Raw genomic sequence first — 14,650 nt, 5'->3', positions numbered from 1 at the left:
CCTTGTCACTCGTCTCTCATGGAACTGCTCGCGTGGTCTCTCATCTGGCTGACTAAACTCTCTGGTAATTAACTTGTATCTTAGATTAAACATCGAGATTTATCATCCTTATGGATCAGCTGATTCAATTGTAAAGTTAGTTCTGCACAGTTTACGAAGGGTGTTTTGCAGCTAACTATTTAGAGCGGAGGCTGGCGTTTACCCCCCCTCCCCCCCCGTGGGAATTTTCGACATATACATTTTTTGGTTTGTATTGACATGTACTTTAAGGTTTTAGGTGTTTGCCACTTGTGAATTACAGCATGTTCCGGAAAACACGAAAATATCATGAATATATATATTTAAAAAAATGTTTTTTCTTTAGCGAGTTCGTTTGGCTCTACAACCCGACCGATTTTCATGATTGAGGTCTCAAATTGAAGGTATTAACGCACAGATTTCACATCAAGCATCGGCATATAGTTGCCTACAGTCCCACTCGGCTTATACGTAAACAAAATTTTTTTCCCATGTATTTCTTATGGGAGTTAAATTTTGTTTTTCTTTTCCGAGTTCGTTTGGCTCTTCTACCCACCCGATTTTCATTATTGAGGTCTCAAATTGAAGGTATGCACGCACAGATTTCACATCAAGACTCAGTATATATTTACCAACAGTCCCACTCGGCTTATACGTAAATTAAATTTACCCCCCATGTATTTCTAAAGGGAGTTAAATTTGTTTTTTTTTTCTTTTCCGAGTTTCTTTGGCTCTTCTACACGTCTGATCTTCATGATTGAGGTCTTAAATTGGTAGTATGCACACATATATTTCACATCAAGCATCATCGTATATTTATCTACTTTATTACTCGACAAAAAAACATAGGTTTGATATATTTTTTAATTCGTATTTCAATTTAAATTGTACAGTATTTTACCAATTTTTAATTATATAACCCTATATATTTTGGTCTAAGAACCTTCAGTGAAATACCAGCTTGCATTTAAGATATTAGTTATTCAAATCGGACGGTTTTCAAGCAAACGCAAGGTGAACATCCAACATAAAAAAATATAAGGTTTTTCTATTATTGAATATCAATAGCTCCAGTATTGTTTAAGTTTTTTTATATGTTTTAGACTCAAAATAATCAGTCAATTATAGGCTTTAATTTGAGCTATTGATCGTTTGATCGTTTGAATCAGTTAAGTTTAAGATACTGTATTACACAATCAAAAATAATCAATTTGATTATTTCTAGGATATAATATTTATTTTAACGCCGCAGTGCAGCATGGGTCCTTAGGTATAGATTTTTTAGTTTGTTTTGATTTGATTAGTTGATTCCTGTGCGTAGGACGGGCCCACAGCAAGTTAGAATTTAAAAATGCAAGTATGGTGGTCATCAGATTGTTCTCAGTGACATGCAAGCAAATGAAATGAAACGAAGTGAGCAAAGTATTTTGCAAGTACTGTACTTGATGCTTTTGAACGATGCATTATTCTGCTTGAAGTTGAAAACTGTGATCAGAATTCCTATATGGTCTGTTTATTTATCAGCTGAAAGACCTGTACCCGAATCGGTGTAAGACAATTTACTCAATGTAGATAATCTAGGGAAAGCTGCATGCAAACAGATTAGTTGAGATAAGAGCAATAAAAAATATTTTTCTGGAGTTTTACTGCTGTCCCAAGAACGTGATATTAACCGTGAGAAGCTGATGACATACCCATTAGATCCAGTACCATGGGCATCAGCCACTGTCGATGGATGCCCAACCAAAACAGAAAAGGCCAAACTGCTCCATGCTTTGGAGAACAAGGGTATAGACGAACCTCTCAAGATTGAATAATGTATGTATGCAATTTACGGTATGGCTTACTTTTAGGTTCTTACTAATATTCCAGAAACTAGCACAGATTGCCTTCAGCCGTTTTCCAAAACTCAGCAGGATATACTTTATTGCGGATACCTATTTAGATGTAACTATTAAAACATTGAAAGAGAGAAGAGGATTTGGAGAAACGTTCTTAATGAGATGTCCAAAGTCAAGATCCCACGGGATTGGAAAAAAATCCTAGCTGATGGTAAAAATAAAGAACAATGGGTTAACATGCTAAATAATGAATGGTATCAGCACAAATATTCATAAATTCAAACAAGCTTCAATACACGTTTCTAGGGTAATGTAAGGTTGTTTTTTGGTGATATTTTGAAATTCACCCCCCACCCACAAACAGGGTTGAAATTTTTTAAATGGCAACCCATTTCAATCGGCACATTATTTTAAAGAGATTTAAAAAAATAAAATTATTGCCGCAAATCCGATTTTGATACGAGGAAAATGAAGTTTTAGACGTTAATTTTACTGAAACCTTACATTCCAGTAAAATTTACGTCTAAAATGTCTCAAATAAAATTTATTTAATTTAATTAGAATCTCTTAAAATTGCTTTCCTAGAGGTACTCTTTAAATCTAATGTTATTTAAATAGATTTAATTGAAAATCAATTCAGGCGAATTTGAAATCCGCATTGCCTGCAGGTTTGCTGCAGCGGGGGTATTTTTTTTAACTTTTTTATTTTCATTTGAAGCCTTTGAATATATACTGAAGAAGTCCATAAAAAAATATTTCACCAGTAATTAACGTAGGCTACCCTTATGTAATTTTAATAAAACGGTTTTTAAATTGAACAGTTTTTCTTTATTTTCCGGAATACGCTGTAATTTAAAAGAGGCAAACAACTGAATTCTTAATCTGGTAGGTAATACCAACAAAAAAAAGTATAAGTCATAAATTCCCACGGGGGGGGGGAGGGTTTCATATTGGTGGCTCATGGTCTAATTTAGTTCTTCTCGTTATTCGACTTATATAATAATCCATAGATTATAACAAAAAAATAAACCAAAAGGTTGTCAAATGTTCTATAAAATAAGAATGAAACATTTTGTAAAAAAGTTGTGCGTTCAAAGGAGACAATATAAAAAACAATTAGAGTTTCAATTTTGAAAAAAGGATAAGAAGTGTACCGGTACTTGATCTATTCAAAGTCAATGAGAGGCTAACTTTTAGAAAGAACTAAGGGTACTATAAGTACTTCTCAATTGCAATAAGCATAATTGTAAGTGCTAAGCAAGTTCATTTCATTCCAATGTAATTATCTAAGTTTACAGTACGGTATATTTCTATACCTACATTAATGTATTTTTCTTGACATTGTGGTATAATGAAAGAACAGGTAGCATTCTAATACTTTCTTATGAAGAACCTCCTTTGGAAAAATTAAGTACACTGTGCACTATTTAGACCAGAGCTCTTTTACTTGCTGGAGGTTCGTCTTGGTCTTGGTCTTGGAGGTTTGTGTTGTTTTGATGAGAGTTGCGGTTAGTTGAGTAATTCCTACTCAATCAGTTTCTTTTCCATACAAAAGCTTAATTCTGTAAACTATCTCAACAATTATAGTTTTTGACCTCAGACAAGAAAATTTGTAAACATATTTTTGCTTCTAGATAAAATTCCATTGTAAAAATACAATTTCTGAATTTCTCTTTGTCAAAACTCCATTGTACTGTTACAATATCAATATGATAATAGCATCAACAATACATTGAAACAGTGGCACAATAAAATGGTTGCTGGTTTATTCTGAATATGGATAAAGGGTGATGAGTGTAGAATGGAGTACGCCTTGTGTAGCTAACTGACTATAGACATCCCAAGAACAAAACAACCTGCGCAGAAACGAAAAGATCACGTAGTTCACGCCGGTAGGTGTGGCGTACCATTCCCTGCACGGCTCGAAATGGCCCAGGGTTCTTTTGTTTCTGGTATGACTGAGTCCAGTTTTGAACCTTCAAAAAGCCTTTGCCTTTTTCAGGATCAAAATGACCTTTTGATTACGCGGATAGTGAACTTGATTACTGGGCTAACACAGAGCATAAGCAATTTTTCTCACATTATCTATGAACATTCCAGGACTGCAGAGCTTAGAGACGGAGCCAATATGGCTGACCGTTTCTGCACTTTACCGAACACCTGTCCATGGTGCTGCTCTAATAGACCGAGAGCTTCAACTTAACTGGGCAGAAGACGTTGAGGAAGTGGCTTTGTTCACTAGCGATCCATCCGTAAACACCAGTATCGCTCCAGGTAAGATAGAGTGCAAGTTAATTGAATTTATTGAATAATTAACATGGTTATGCAGCATTCCAGGACCCCATGGTTAATTTTAATCCTCTAATTTGTATTATTAGATGTGTTGCTAGTCGTTATAAAGTTTCAGACTTCCGTTAAAGAGGGGCGGGTTCAGTCCCCAGCATATACTAACATTCTCTAGGTATCTGAGTGGTTATAGTGCTCGCCTTCAAATCTGAAGATCGCTGGTTTGATTCCAAGAGAGATCGTTACCAGACCCAGATTCCATTTGTCATTGGGCTATTTAATGATGTTTTTTCTAACAACAGATCAACATTAGATAGCAACAAAACCAGGGTTTGGTTTGATCCCTTACAAAAAGAAAAAACATGAATAAATGCAACTGGGGTGGATATAAAGATATTTGTGGGATTTTCCTTTAGGAGTGTTTATGATTACTTAATTCCAAATACCTGTGGCATAGAAATTAGTAAAATTCATTCTCAAATTAACAAATTAATACACAAAGAAATTCAGTTTTTGACCCAACTGGGTCAAGTACAAACAGGGCGTCATTTTTGGGGGCAGGGGTGGGGCATTTGCCCCCCACCTGGTTCCTGGGCTAGAGAAAAAAATATGCTGTACTAGCTATACAAATATTTTCTCCTGTCAAATCCTAAAAAGCACGGCAGACAAAAATCTGCCTATTCTTCTACAGTAATTAGAAACAAACATATTTTTTTAGAGTTTCAGTAGCACATTCAAATTAATTGTGTCAAATTATTTTATTGATAATAAAATTTGATTTGCTTTTAAGTACCAAATACTTGTGTTTTATTTAAAACCCAAATTAAACTGTTATAAACTATAGGCTATGAATACAACCGTATTCATTGCTATAGGTCTAAATGTTGTAAAAGAGAAATTGATCATAAATCTTATTACAAAAATAATATTAATACATCATGGAACTATTGATCACGTTTCTTAGATGACTAACTTACCAACAAATTATTATGTTTCTGTCTGTTGTCAATAATTGTTAGTTTCATTAATTTTCTGCCTATATTTAAATAAGTTTTACTCATAATTTTGTCTTTATTTGAAGTGCTTTTGACAATTAAAATAAGCTTAAACCCCTCTTTTTTGTTTCGAAATCCCCCCCCGTTTGCTGGGCCCCGGTGTTTGCCCCCCCCCCCCCCCAAGGATTTGGTGAAATGACGCCACTGAGTACAAACTGTAGGAGTGATTCACTAACTGTGCATCATTAATTCTTCATCATCCTGTTACGACGTTATGAGCTTTGGACTAGTGATGTGACGAGTTGAGTTGGCGAGTCGAGTTGACTCGAGTCAAGACCCGAGTCGAGTCAACTCGAGTCAACTCAATTCCAACTCGAGTTCTTTTGCGAACTCGTACGGAGATTGCCGAAGCTACACGAACTCGTAACGTTTCGAGTCCGACTCGCAAAAGCCGAGTCAAGAAACCGAACTCATACGGAGAAAGCCGAACCTTAACGAACTCGGGACGTAACGAGTTGACTCGAGTTTACTCGCACTCGCTTTCGGCCAATAGCGTCACAGCTTTACGAGTCAACTCGCATAGATTCAACGCTATTGGCCGGTACCGAGTCGGCCGACTTGCAAAACTAACAAACTCGTACGGAGAATGCCGAACTCACACGAACTCGGAACGTCATGAGTCGAGTCGAGTCGACTCGTAAAGCTGACACGCTATTGGCCGGTACCGAGTCGGCCGACTCGCAAAACTAACGAACTCGTACGGAGAATGCCGAACTCACACGAACTCGGAACGTCTCGAGTCGAGTCGACTCGTAAAGCTGACAAGCTATTGGCCGGTACCGAGTCGGCCGACTCGCAAAACTAACGAACTCGTACGGAGAATGCCGAACTCACACGAACTCGGAACGTCTCGAGTCAGGAAAGTACCCGACTCGTCACATCACTACTTTGGACACGGTTCAATTACACTCATTGACCTACCCAACATCATTGTTGATTCTTTGGACAGCTTTGTTAGAAATTAGAATAATAGATATAGATATAGATATAGATTAATAGACTAATTTAGGTCCTCTACTTTTCACAATTTTTATTAATGACATTGTTGAATGTATTCATCATAGTAAAGTTCTTCTATATGCTGATGATTTAAAAGTCTTCAAAGAAATAAACACTGTTAATGACTGTATACTTCTTCAGGAAGACCTAGATCGTTTAGTAGGCTGGAGTAATAAGGGTTTAAAATTTCATCCAGATAAATGTGCTGTCGTGAGGTACACAAGACGTACGCAGAATATCATTAATTTTCGCTACTCAATGAATGGTGCTGTCCTTCAATCTCTTTCTAAAACCAAAGATCTTGGAATTACAATTGATGACAAGTTTTCGTATGCAGACCATATTGCTGAATCCTGTAAGATGGCTTATCGTAACTTGGGTTTTATATTCAGATCTGGGAATTTCCTGAAAGGCATATATGGACTCAAGCTACTATATTTCTCCCTGGTTAGGTCTAGACTTGAATTCGGTTCAATAGTGTGGTATCCACATCATGCTTATCTCATTGAGATGATAGAACAAATCCAAATAAAATTCCTACGGTATCTATTTTTCAAAAGATTCGGCTATTTCACATATGACATATCATATCCTATATTACTGGATCTGTTCGAAATGAAGAGCTTAAAGAGTCGACGGGATGTACTAATGCTGACATTTCTCCACAAATTGGTCAATGGAAAAGTTGATGATAGCGAGATCTTATCGCTGTTATCTTTCCTCGTGCCTCGTCCCTCGTCCAGAGTCCGTGTTTTGTTCGCTCCTACATTCGCCCGGACTTGCCTGGGTGCCCAGTCTCCTGCCAATGTTTTAATGAGGCTTTATAATACATTACCCCAGGGTATTGATTTATTCAACTCGACCCTAGCCTCTTACAGAAATCAGTTGTTGAATGATAATTTATTTTAAGAATAATTTCATAGTACCATGGCTTTTGTCTCAATTCAATTTGTTGTCTTTCAATTTAATTTAAGTTGCTCATTTTCTGTTGTTGTTGTACTGTTGTTTATATAAAGTGTTATTTATTTAATATTGTGTTGTTGCCTACATGATGAAGAAAAGACATTTTGACACGTGTTCACACAAAGTATGTGCTGTATTATGAGTATTTGTACTATGCTGCAATGTAATTGGACGTAAGTCTGTATTGTAGCATTTAAATAAATAAATAAATAAATAAATAAATAATCATAGATAAATTTTATATTTTAAAAATCTGTTTTATTGTATCAGAGTCCTTGATTGTTTCTTTCTTCACTCTCTCCTGCTTTAGATGCAGGATTTACAATGATCATTGATTACCGGTATAGTTGATGATTTCATATCAGAATATTCATCAGCATATAATTTCTCAAACTATATGATGAGTGAAACATTTATACCAACCTCCAATTCCTCCCCTACAAATTATGGATTGAAACCACTATTGATACCTATATGAGTACCATAAACATTTTATACCTATCATTGGATGTGTAAAATGTAACATTATAGTATTTCTAAGGACAGAATTTCAGGAAATAATAGTAGGAGTTATAGCATAGATAAAACATACTCCCGTAGTAAATTTCTCGTCCTTTATAGAACAGCTAAAGCCAATTTTATTGTTAGTTCAGTCCGTGCACTGTAGAGGTTGTGTTTTGTTTACAATTTGTTTCATGTAATTTCAGTCATTTGAAACCTCGTTTAACCAAATAAAACTATTTAATCATAAACAATAACTCGTCCCCTCGTTGTAAAACCAAACAGTAAAGCACAAATCATAAAATTAACCCTAAAATGACATGAACTAGACAGAAAAAGGAGCTTCAAAGTTTATAGTGGGATTAGAAGTCTACTTGTGTTGGTTAGTCTATGGTGGTCTTCAGTGAAGAAATGTTAACATTTCACTATTGTAAAAAAAAACATTATAGAAAAACTTTTGGATTATCATGCTTTCTGTGTTTTACCACAGAGAAGTAAAGTACAGAGAAAACACGCTTAATAGACAACTGTGGCTTTCAGCTCTAATATGATGCGTCGTAAATATACTTGTGACGAGCAAGGAAAGAGCTTGAATGGCGAGTTCTGTGCGGAAATGCCTATTTCACAGGGCATAGGTCTTCCTTCACCGTGAATGAATTGTAGTAGCCTACATGATGGCGAGAGGACTGTGTTGGACATAGCCCTAGACACCAGCACTCATCAATAGTGCTTGACACCACAGAGTGTATCTGCTGTTCCTTACTTTTCTGTGGTTTTACTTATATCCTCTCCCTCCAGAGAAAAAATTAAAATCCACCAAAGTTCCCATCTCATTCTTTTATATGTTGCCAGTTGTTCACCTTCTCACGGAGGATCACCCAGAAGGTATTTACCAGACCAACATCACTCTGGGTCGTCCAAATCTGGGAGCCTGGGAACTCGGAGCTCCGGCAGATCCAGAATCTCCAGCGGGAGATCAATGTCTCCCGTTCTGGATCGGCTCCTACAGGAATGGATCCCTAGAGCAAGTGGAATGTCTTAAAATCCGACCAACGTGGATGTCTGACAACAGGTCTGACAGTGATTGTTTTTTGCATGTTATTATACTTGATCTTTTTAGAGTCTGTTACTGGTTGTTGATATTTATACAATTTGGAATCATTTTTATCTTTTTATTAGACTAAGCACTAGGTGATCCCGTTCTTTTATAACAAGCTCAATGTATTTTAATGCTTTGTTTAGAGCATGATGGTCTACACTTATAACCTAAGCCACAGAATAGGTCGGGGATATTATTCATGAATTTCACCTGCGAGCAATAGTGCGCTTATAGCGGCACTTGGCGTGTTCAGCGACGGTGGCATGGTAGCTAAGCATTGATATTTGTCCACATGCCCATGTCCGAATCCTGTACATGTGCAATCCAATAGTGTGGTTTAGCTGGTGTGGAGGGCCCACGTTAAATAAACGTATTCCGGCTTAGGTGGAAGTTGACGCTATTGAGTTTAGGGATTGCACACAACACCTGTTTTGCTTCTATTACATTAGTATAGTAGGACACGGATTTTGTTAAATGGACATTTTGTGTTGAAATAAATATAAAAAAGACATAACCCAAAAAAATAATTTAAAGAAAATAATAAAATAGGTTTGGGGCTTAGAGTTGATTTTTAATTCAACGGTTTATTTTCGGTTTAGTTTGTCCATCGGAGGGCTGACAATAACGTCTCTCGTGTGGCCCGGCACGCACAACTCCGCTTGCTACAGAAGAGGTGACACACTTAGTCTGAAGGACACTCTGGCGAGATACGTCCTTACCCAGGATCAGGACGTGTGGAGTCAGCTGGTGTATGGTATCAGGTAACACGATGTAATTCCATGTAAATGTAGTTTAAAATTATTCACTTCCACAAAGAACTATTTAAAAACATTGATATACCCAAGTCAGAGAGTGGCAGGGTGTATGAGACCCCCTTCAAGCATGGAAGATCAAAAATTAGGTATTTTCTGTTATTTAATAAGAGTTTTTGTAACCAACGCTTTCAAAAAACACATTAAAATCTCGTGTTTAGCTCTTTATTTTCAAAAGTTTTTAAGGGAGGGTCATGGACCTCCTCTTTCTTTCACCCCCCATACCCCTCTGTAAATCACTCTGCATTAAAAGTTTCTGGTGGTGCCCTTGGAATCAGCATTTATTAGCCATTTCATGATGGTTTTTTTGTTTGTTTGTTACCAGGTATATTGATCTCAGAGTTGGCATATACCCAACGAAACAAAACAGAACAGAGCATATTGATCTTGAAAAAAGGTATGCCTTGATTTTTTTTAGAATTTAAAATTTGTAAGAAATTAATGTAGTTAATACGATTGTTCAGTTAACACGTTCGCTACTGAGCGTCGCATATATGCGACGCCGCGGTCATTGCCACAGACCGAGGTGTACATTTGAATCTTACACATAGACCGGCTGTCACTTGGATAACAGTACACACAGACCACAGGCCAAAACCTGTAAAACAGTGATCATTTACATTGTAATACGCTACAATCGTGTTTGTAAATAAATTATTCTTGTTTCTTTTGTATTTTTTATAACCTTTTATAATGTCGCATATTTGCGACGCCCGGTCTACAGCGAAGAAAATAGTAAAAATTATCATAGTTTTCTTAAAATAGACTAAACGTCACATATATGTGACAGATTATTCACAGATTATAAACAGATTATTCAAGAACAGTTTATAACTGAACAAATATAAAAGCTACATAGGATAATGCAGCATACATACTTCATACATACATACAGTGATGCAGAAAAGTAAAGACCAGTTTTTCCAACTATTATATGACGTCACCAATCATCATATCCACAGACCAAGCGACGCAGTTGTGCATCAGACATCTCTGTAGACCACTGCAGGGTATTCAGTGCCTTCAAATATACCACCACAAAGATATAAGCATTTTAATAACCTTAGAACCCCGACGCAAATATGCGTCGGCAGTCTATTTTAATGTGACTAGCCGTCGCATATATGCGACAGCAGTCTATGGGTGGAAACCGGCCGTCGCATATGTGCGTCGCTGGTCCATGTGAATGGAAATTTTCTTACTATTGCAGTAGCGAACGTGTTAATATGTCATCAATAGTGTCTTTTAAACATTATTTAGGTGGTGTATCAATAAAAAAAAAAAACTCAGAGTTTTAAACTTTTTTAAAGTTTAAACAATGGAAAGTAAAAAAAGTATATTAGTTTTACAAGTAAACATTGAAATGAAACCCATTCTCCACCTATTGTTTAAGTTAGCCATAACCCCCTCAGTTTCCTTCAAAGATATGCAATCTCCAACCGTATACCTCATAGCATTTAGTATAAACGTACTCAGTTAACAAAAAAATCATTGTTTTGTAGTGGAAATAACTTGAAAAATCAAGTTGTTAAGTTTCACAAAAATAAGAGTAATGCAATGCTCTGAAGTGCACTGAAACAATAGACTTTTTTGAAACAATTCCTTTGCTCAGATTTGTCTTTTTCAATACTTTTGTATGTTATTGCACTATCGACAGTTTCTGGGTGAACCACGACTTGATCAAAGTTCGGCCGCTAGTCCCTGTTCTGCGAGAGATCAAGCAATTCCTGCAAAAGGCAAAGGGCGAGATCGTAATCGTAGACTTCCACCGGTTCCCAGTAGGATTCGCCGGGAGACACCCTCGTCACAACCGGTTGGTGGAACTGTTAGAGAGAGAGTTGAAGGATGTTGCGATAGAGTTCACCGGAACTTGGCCCACTCTGGATACTCTATGGCAGCAAGAAAAACAACTCATCATTACCTACGGAGACAATGAGGTGGCTAAAAGTGAGTGGTATTTCAAACGCTCTTCTTCTGATTGGATTTAGATATCTGGAAAAAGTAATTGTAAGGATTAGTTAACTGCAGATTATTGGCAAGGACCTCCACTAGCTCATAATAATAAGATAGTGAGGAGAAACAGCAAAAAAGTTCAGATTTGTCTGAATCTGAGTGGAGATGAAGTTTTGAACAGCTCTCCTATATTCTGAAGTATACAATAGAGATTCAAACACAATGTTTTTTTTGGCTCAGTAAGACTTCTTGACACAGTGTTTATTCTGTTCTTGTACCATTTCAGGTGAAACTTGAGTTTTATCAATCAGTTATGAGGAATGAGCTGGTCTAGTGGTATAACGCAGGGCTTCGGCCCCTGAGTTCCTGGGATCAACTCTTCCACTTCACCAATGGCTTTGGCCACAGAGAAGGATTGTATAGAGGAAACACTCAATGGTGCACTTAAGTGGTGACTAGCATGGTTGTTGGTGTCTAGAGCAAAGTCCAACACTCCTCGCCCTTATGCACTACAGCGCTCATGGTAGAGGAATAGACGGTGCGATAGGAATTACCGCACAGTGCTCACTGATTGTGCTCTTTCTTTAATCATCATAAATATATTTCCAACTCAACAATCTAGAGCTGAAAGCGCATAGTCGTAAGCGAGTTTCCTCTGTACCTTCCAATGCTTTGGCTAAATGATAATGGCGTGACCCTCTATGCCTAACTTGAAGTAATGTGTAAAACATTAACAGGCTAGGGTCAAAAAGTGTGAAGAAAGGACATTGTTGAACAATTAGTCAGTGACAGGAAATCTGTATAGCAACCCATTAAACAATATAACTTTGGACAAGTAACTGTGTGTTGTTTGTCCTCTAATGTCTTGGTGGTCTGTCCCTAGAGCATCCGTGGATGTGGCCTCCGTTGATGCAGATGTGGGGTAATCAGCAGACGGTGGATGGCTTGGAGGAGTTTCTAGAGAGTTGTATGAACGAGACGAACACCCGGCGCAAACTGTGGGCCGCCATGGCACAACTGACGCCAGGACAGCAAGACCTGCTGTTCAAGCCTACCTCCAGGTGAGACTGATACAGCAATTGTGTGGACTCACTACAATCTCTGTTATTTAACACCATTAGAAAGTGAGTTTAAAGTTATAACATAAATTAAAGGTGTTGTTTAGTCTATGGTTATAACTACAAAAATAAATCAACTATTTGGCCTTAATGAACATACGAGTTTTGAAGAATGTATAGTAGTATTGGAGGATGAGAACTTATAAGTGATTTAACATGAACATAATTTACTTTATTGAAAGTCAGCTCACTTTTTGTTCATTTTTAAGATGAAAATCTACCTCCCCAGTGCAAGAAGTATCAATTATAGGTTATTTCATGTTGGTTTTGCTATGTTTTGGCAGCTCATACTTAGTAGCAATCACAAATTCAAAATAAGTCCCATCAATAACAAACGATATTTGTAAAATATTTACAAACAGGGAAATAATATTTAGTAGTTGTAACATGTAACATGCATTTTGTAAGTACTAACAACTACAAAGGGATAGGCTCGGATGTAGAGGTTTGCCAAAGGGACTGTGTGTACTTTACTACTTTAATACTTTATATTGGAATAGCGACCATACGAATAGATATTTTAAGCCAAGTATGAATGGAGATGAGTGTGTAAGATGAGTGGCGCGATGTATAGTGTAGAAAACTGTCTGATTAGGAGGTGAGCCCTGTAATTATTCAGCTACCCATCATACTCAATACATTATTTTAGTGAATTTCCCATATTACTTAGTTACTAAAAGAAGGTACTAATACCCCGCCGCAGCAAACCTGCCGACTGAGCGAATTTCCATCTGCCTGTATTGATTTTCAATTAAATTCATTGAAATAACTTTTGGTTTAACGAGTCCCTATGTTTGCTGCTACAGGGAAACTAATAAAGTGTGATTTTTATTAAAATTAATAAAATAAATAAATAAATAGTATAAAATAAATAAATTTGCTAAGTTATTAGATCAAAATAAATCCATAAATAATGCAAACTACATTTTTAAGTAATCTCCATAAGGATAACTAGGGAGTTTTAAATTTAAAATTTTTAAAATTTTCTCCGTTACCAATAACCGTACAAAAACACTTTGTAATACAAAATCATCTGTTTTTTTTTCTCTTTAAAAGGTCTAGAGAGAAGTTGGGAATTTTTTTGTTTTGAGGGTAAAAAATGAAAAAAAAACATTTTTACCCCATAAATCCCCCCTGTAAAACCCTATTCCCATGGTCTGATCATGCTGATTTGCGAACTCATTCAAGTTTATCCCACCTTCCCCTGACCTTTAAACCAAATTTCATCAAAATCAAACAAAAGTTACTCAAGTTATCACATTCACAGACGTATCTATAAATACGTATATACAAATTTGAACGAATGGTGTTTTTGGCCCTGGGGACATAAAAATGAAAAAGTAAATCAGTCCCGAGCCTATAGGTCTTCCCGTGCCAACTACGGTAATAGCTACTTTCCTATAGAGAAATTCGCTGAAATAAAGGGAAGTAAAAACATCTCATTCTTTGCCTTCGCTTTGCCGTCTTCTCCCTGTACCGGTTCAAACTATAAATAAATCATCAAGATGTTCTTGCACTATCCCATAGTTATCCAGCCCTGACTGTTACCATGCATTTCATAAAGATAAGTTTCATAATATTTTTCTATTCCAGTTTACGAACAATGGCGGAAGAAGTCAACCCACGACTTACAGAGTGGCTAAGAGATCGATGGTGGTCCCAATCTAACATCGTCGCGAGTGATTTCTTCCTCGGAAACAACGTGATTGACATCGCCATCACAGCAAACATTGAGAAGGGAAACACCATCAAGAGATACGAACTAATGTGATATTGAGTCTTTGAGCACCTGATCAATATGTCAAAGTACACTTTGGGAACAGCATATTCAAAAAGATATCATTGAAGAAAATGTTCACACTGAATTGGAAGCAGATTTACTAAGATGATTTGTAAAAACTGTGATCTTATTTTGTTTACTTGACATACATAACAAAACAGGATAGGGTATAAAAAGTTGTAAAAACATGTACACATCCTAATTTTTCCTGTACTATAAATCAAC

The 14,650-nt window shown here is 36.6% G+C and overlaps 1 protein-coding gene across 1 annotated transcript; it reads left to right on the top strand.

The window, feature by feature from the left end:
- LOC128993231 (PI-PLC X domain-containing protein 1-like) lies at nt 1–14,610 on the top strand. The gene is made up of 8 exons (XM_054416998.1): nt 1–64; nt 3,960–4,133; nt 8,516–8,735; nt 9,362–9,523; nt 9,900–9,971; nt 11,232–11,521; nt 12,411–12,588; nt 14,239–14,610. Exons 1-8 carry the CDS (start codon nt 19–21, stop codon nt 14,414–14,416), a joined length of 1,320 nt encoding a protein of 439 aa, XP_054272973.1. The 5' UTR covers nt 1–18; the 3' UTR covers nt 14,417–14,610.
- The last annotated feature ends 40 nt before the right edge of the window (nt 14,611–14,650 follow it).

Source organism: Macrosteles quadrilineatus, unplaced genomic scaffold, assembly GCF_028750875.1.
Source record: "Macrosteles quadrilineatus isolate MER2022 unplaced genomic scaffold, UCM_ALF_1.0 Scaffold_4__1_contigs__length_99947679, whole genome shotgun sequence".
Taxonomy (NCBI): Eukaryota; Metazoa; Arthropoda; class Insecta; order Hemiptera; family Cicadellidae; genus Macrosteles; species Macrosteles quadrilineatus.
Note: the sequence above shows the minus strand (reverse complement) of the source record. Positions and strands in the feature narration are given on the sequence as shown.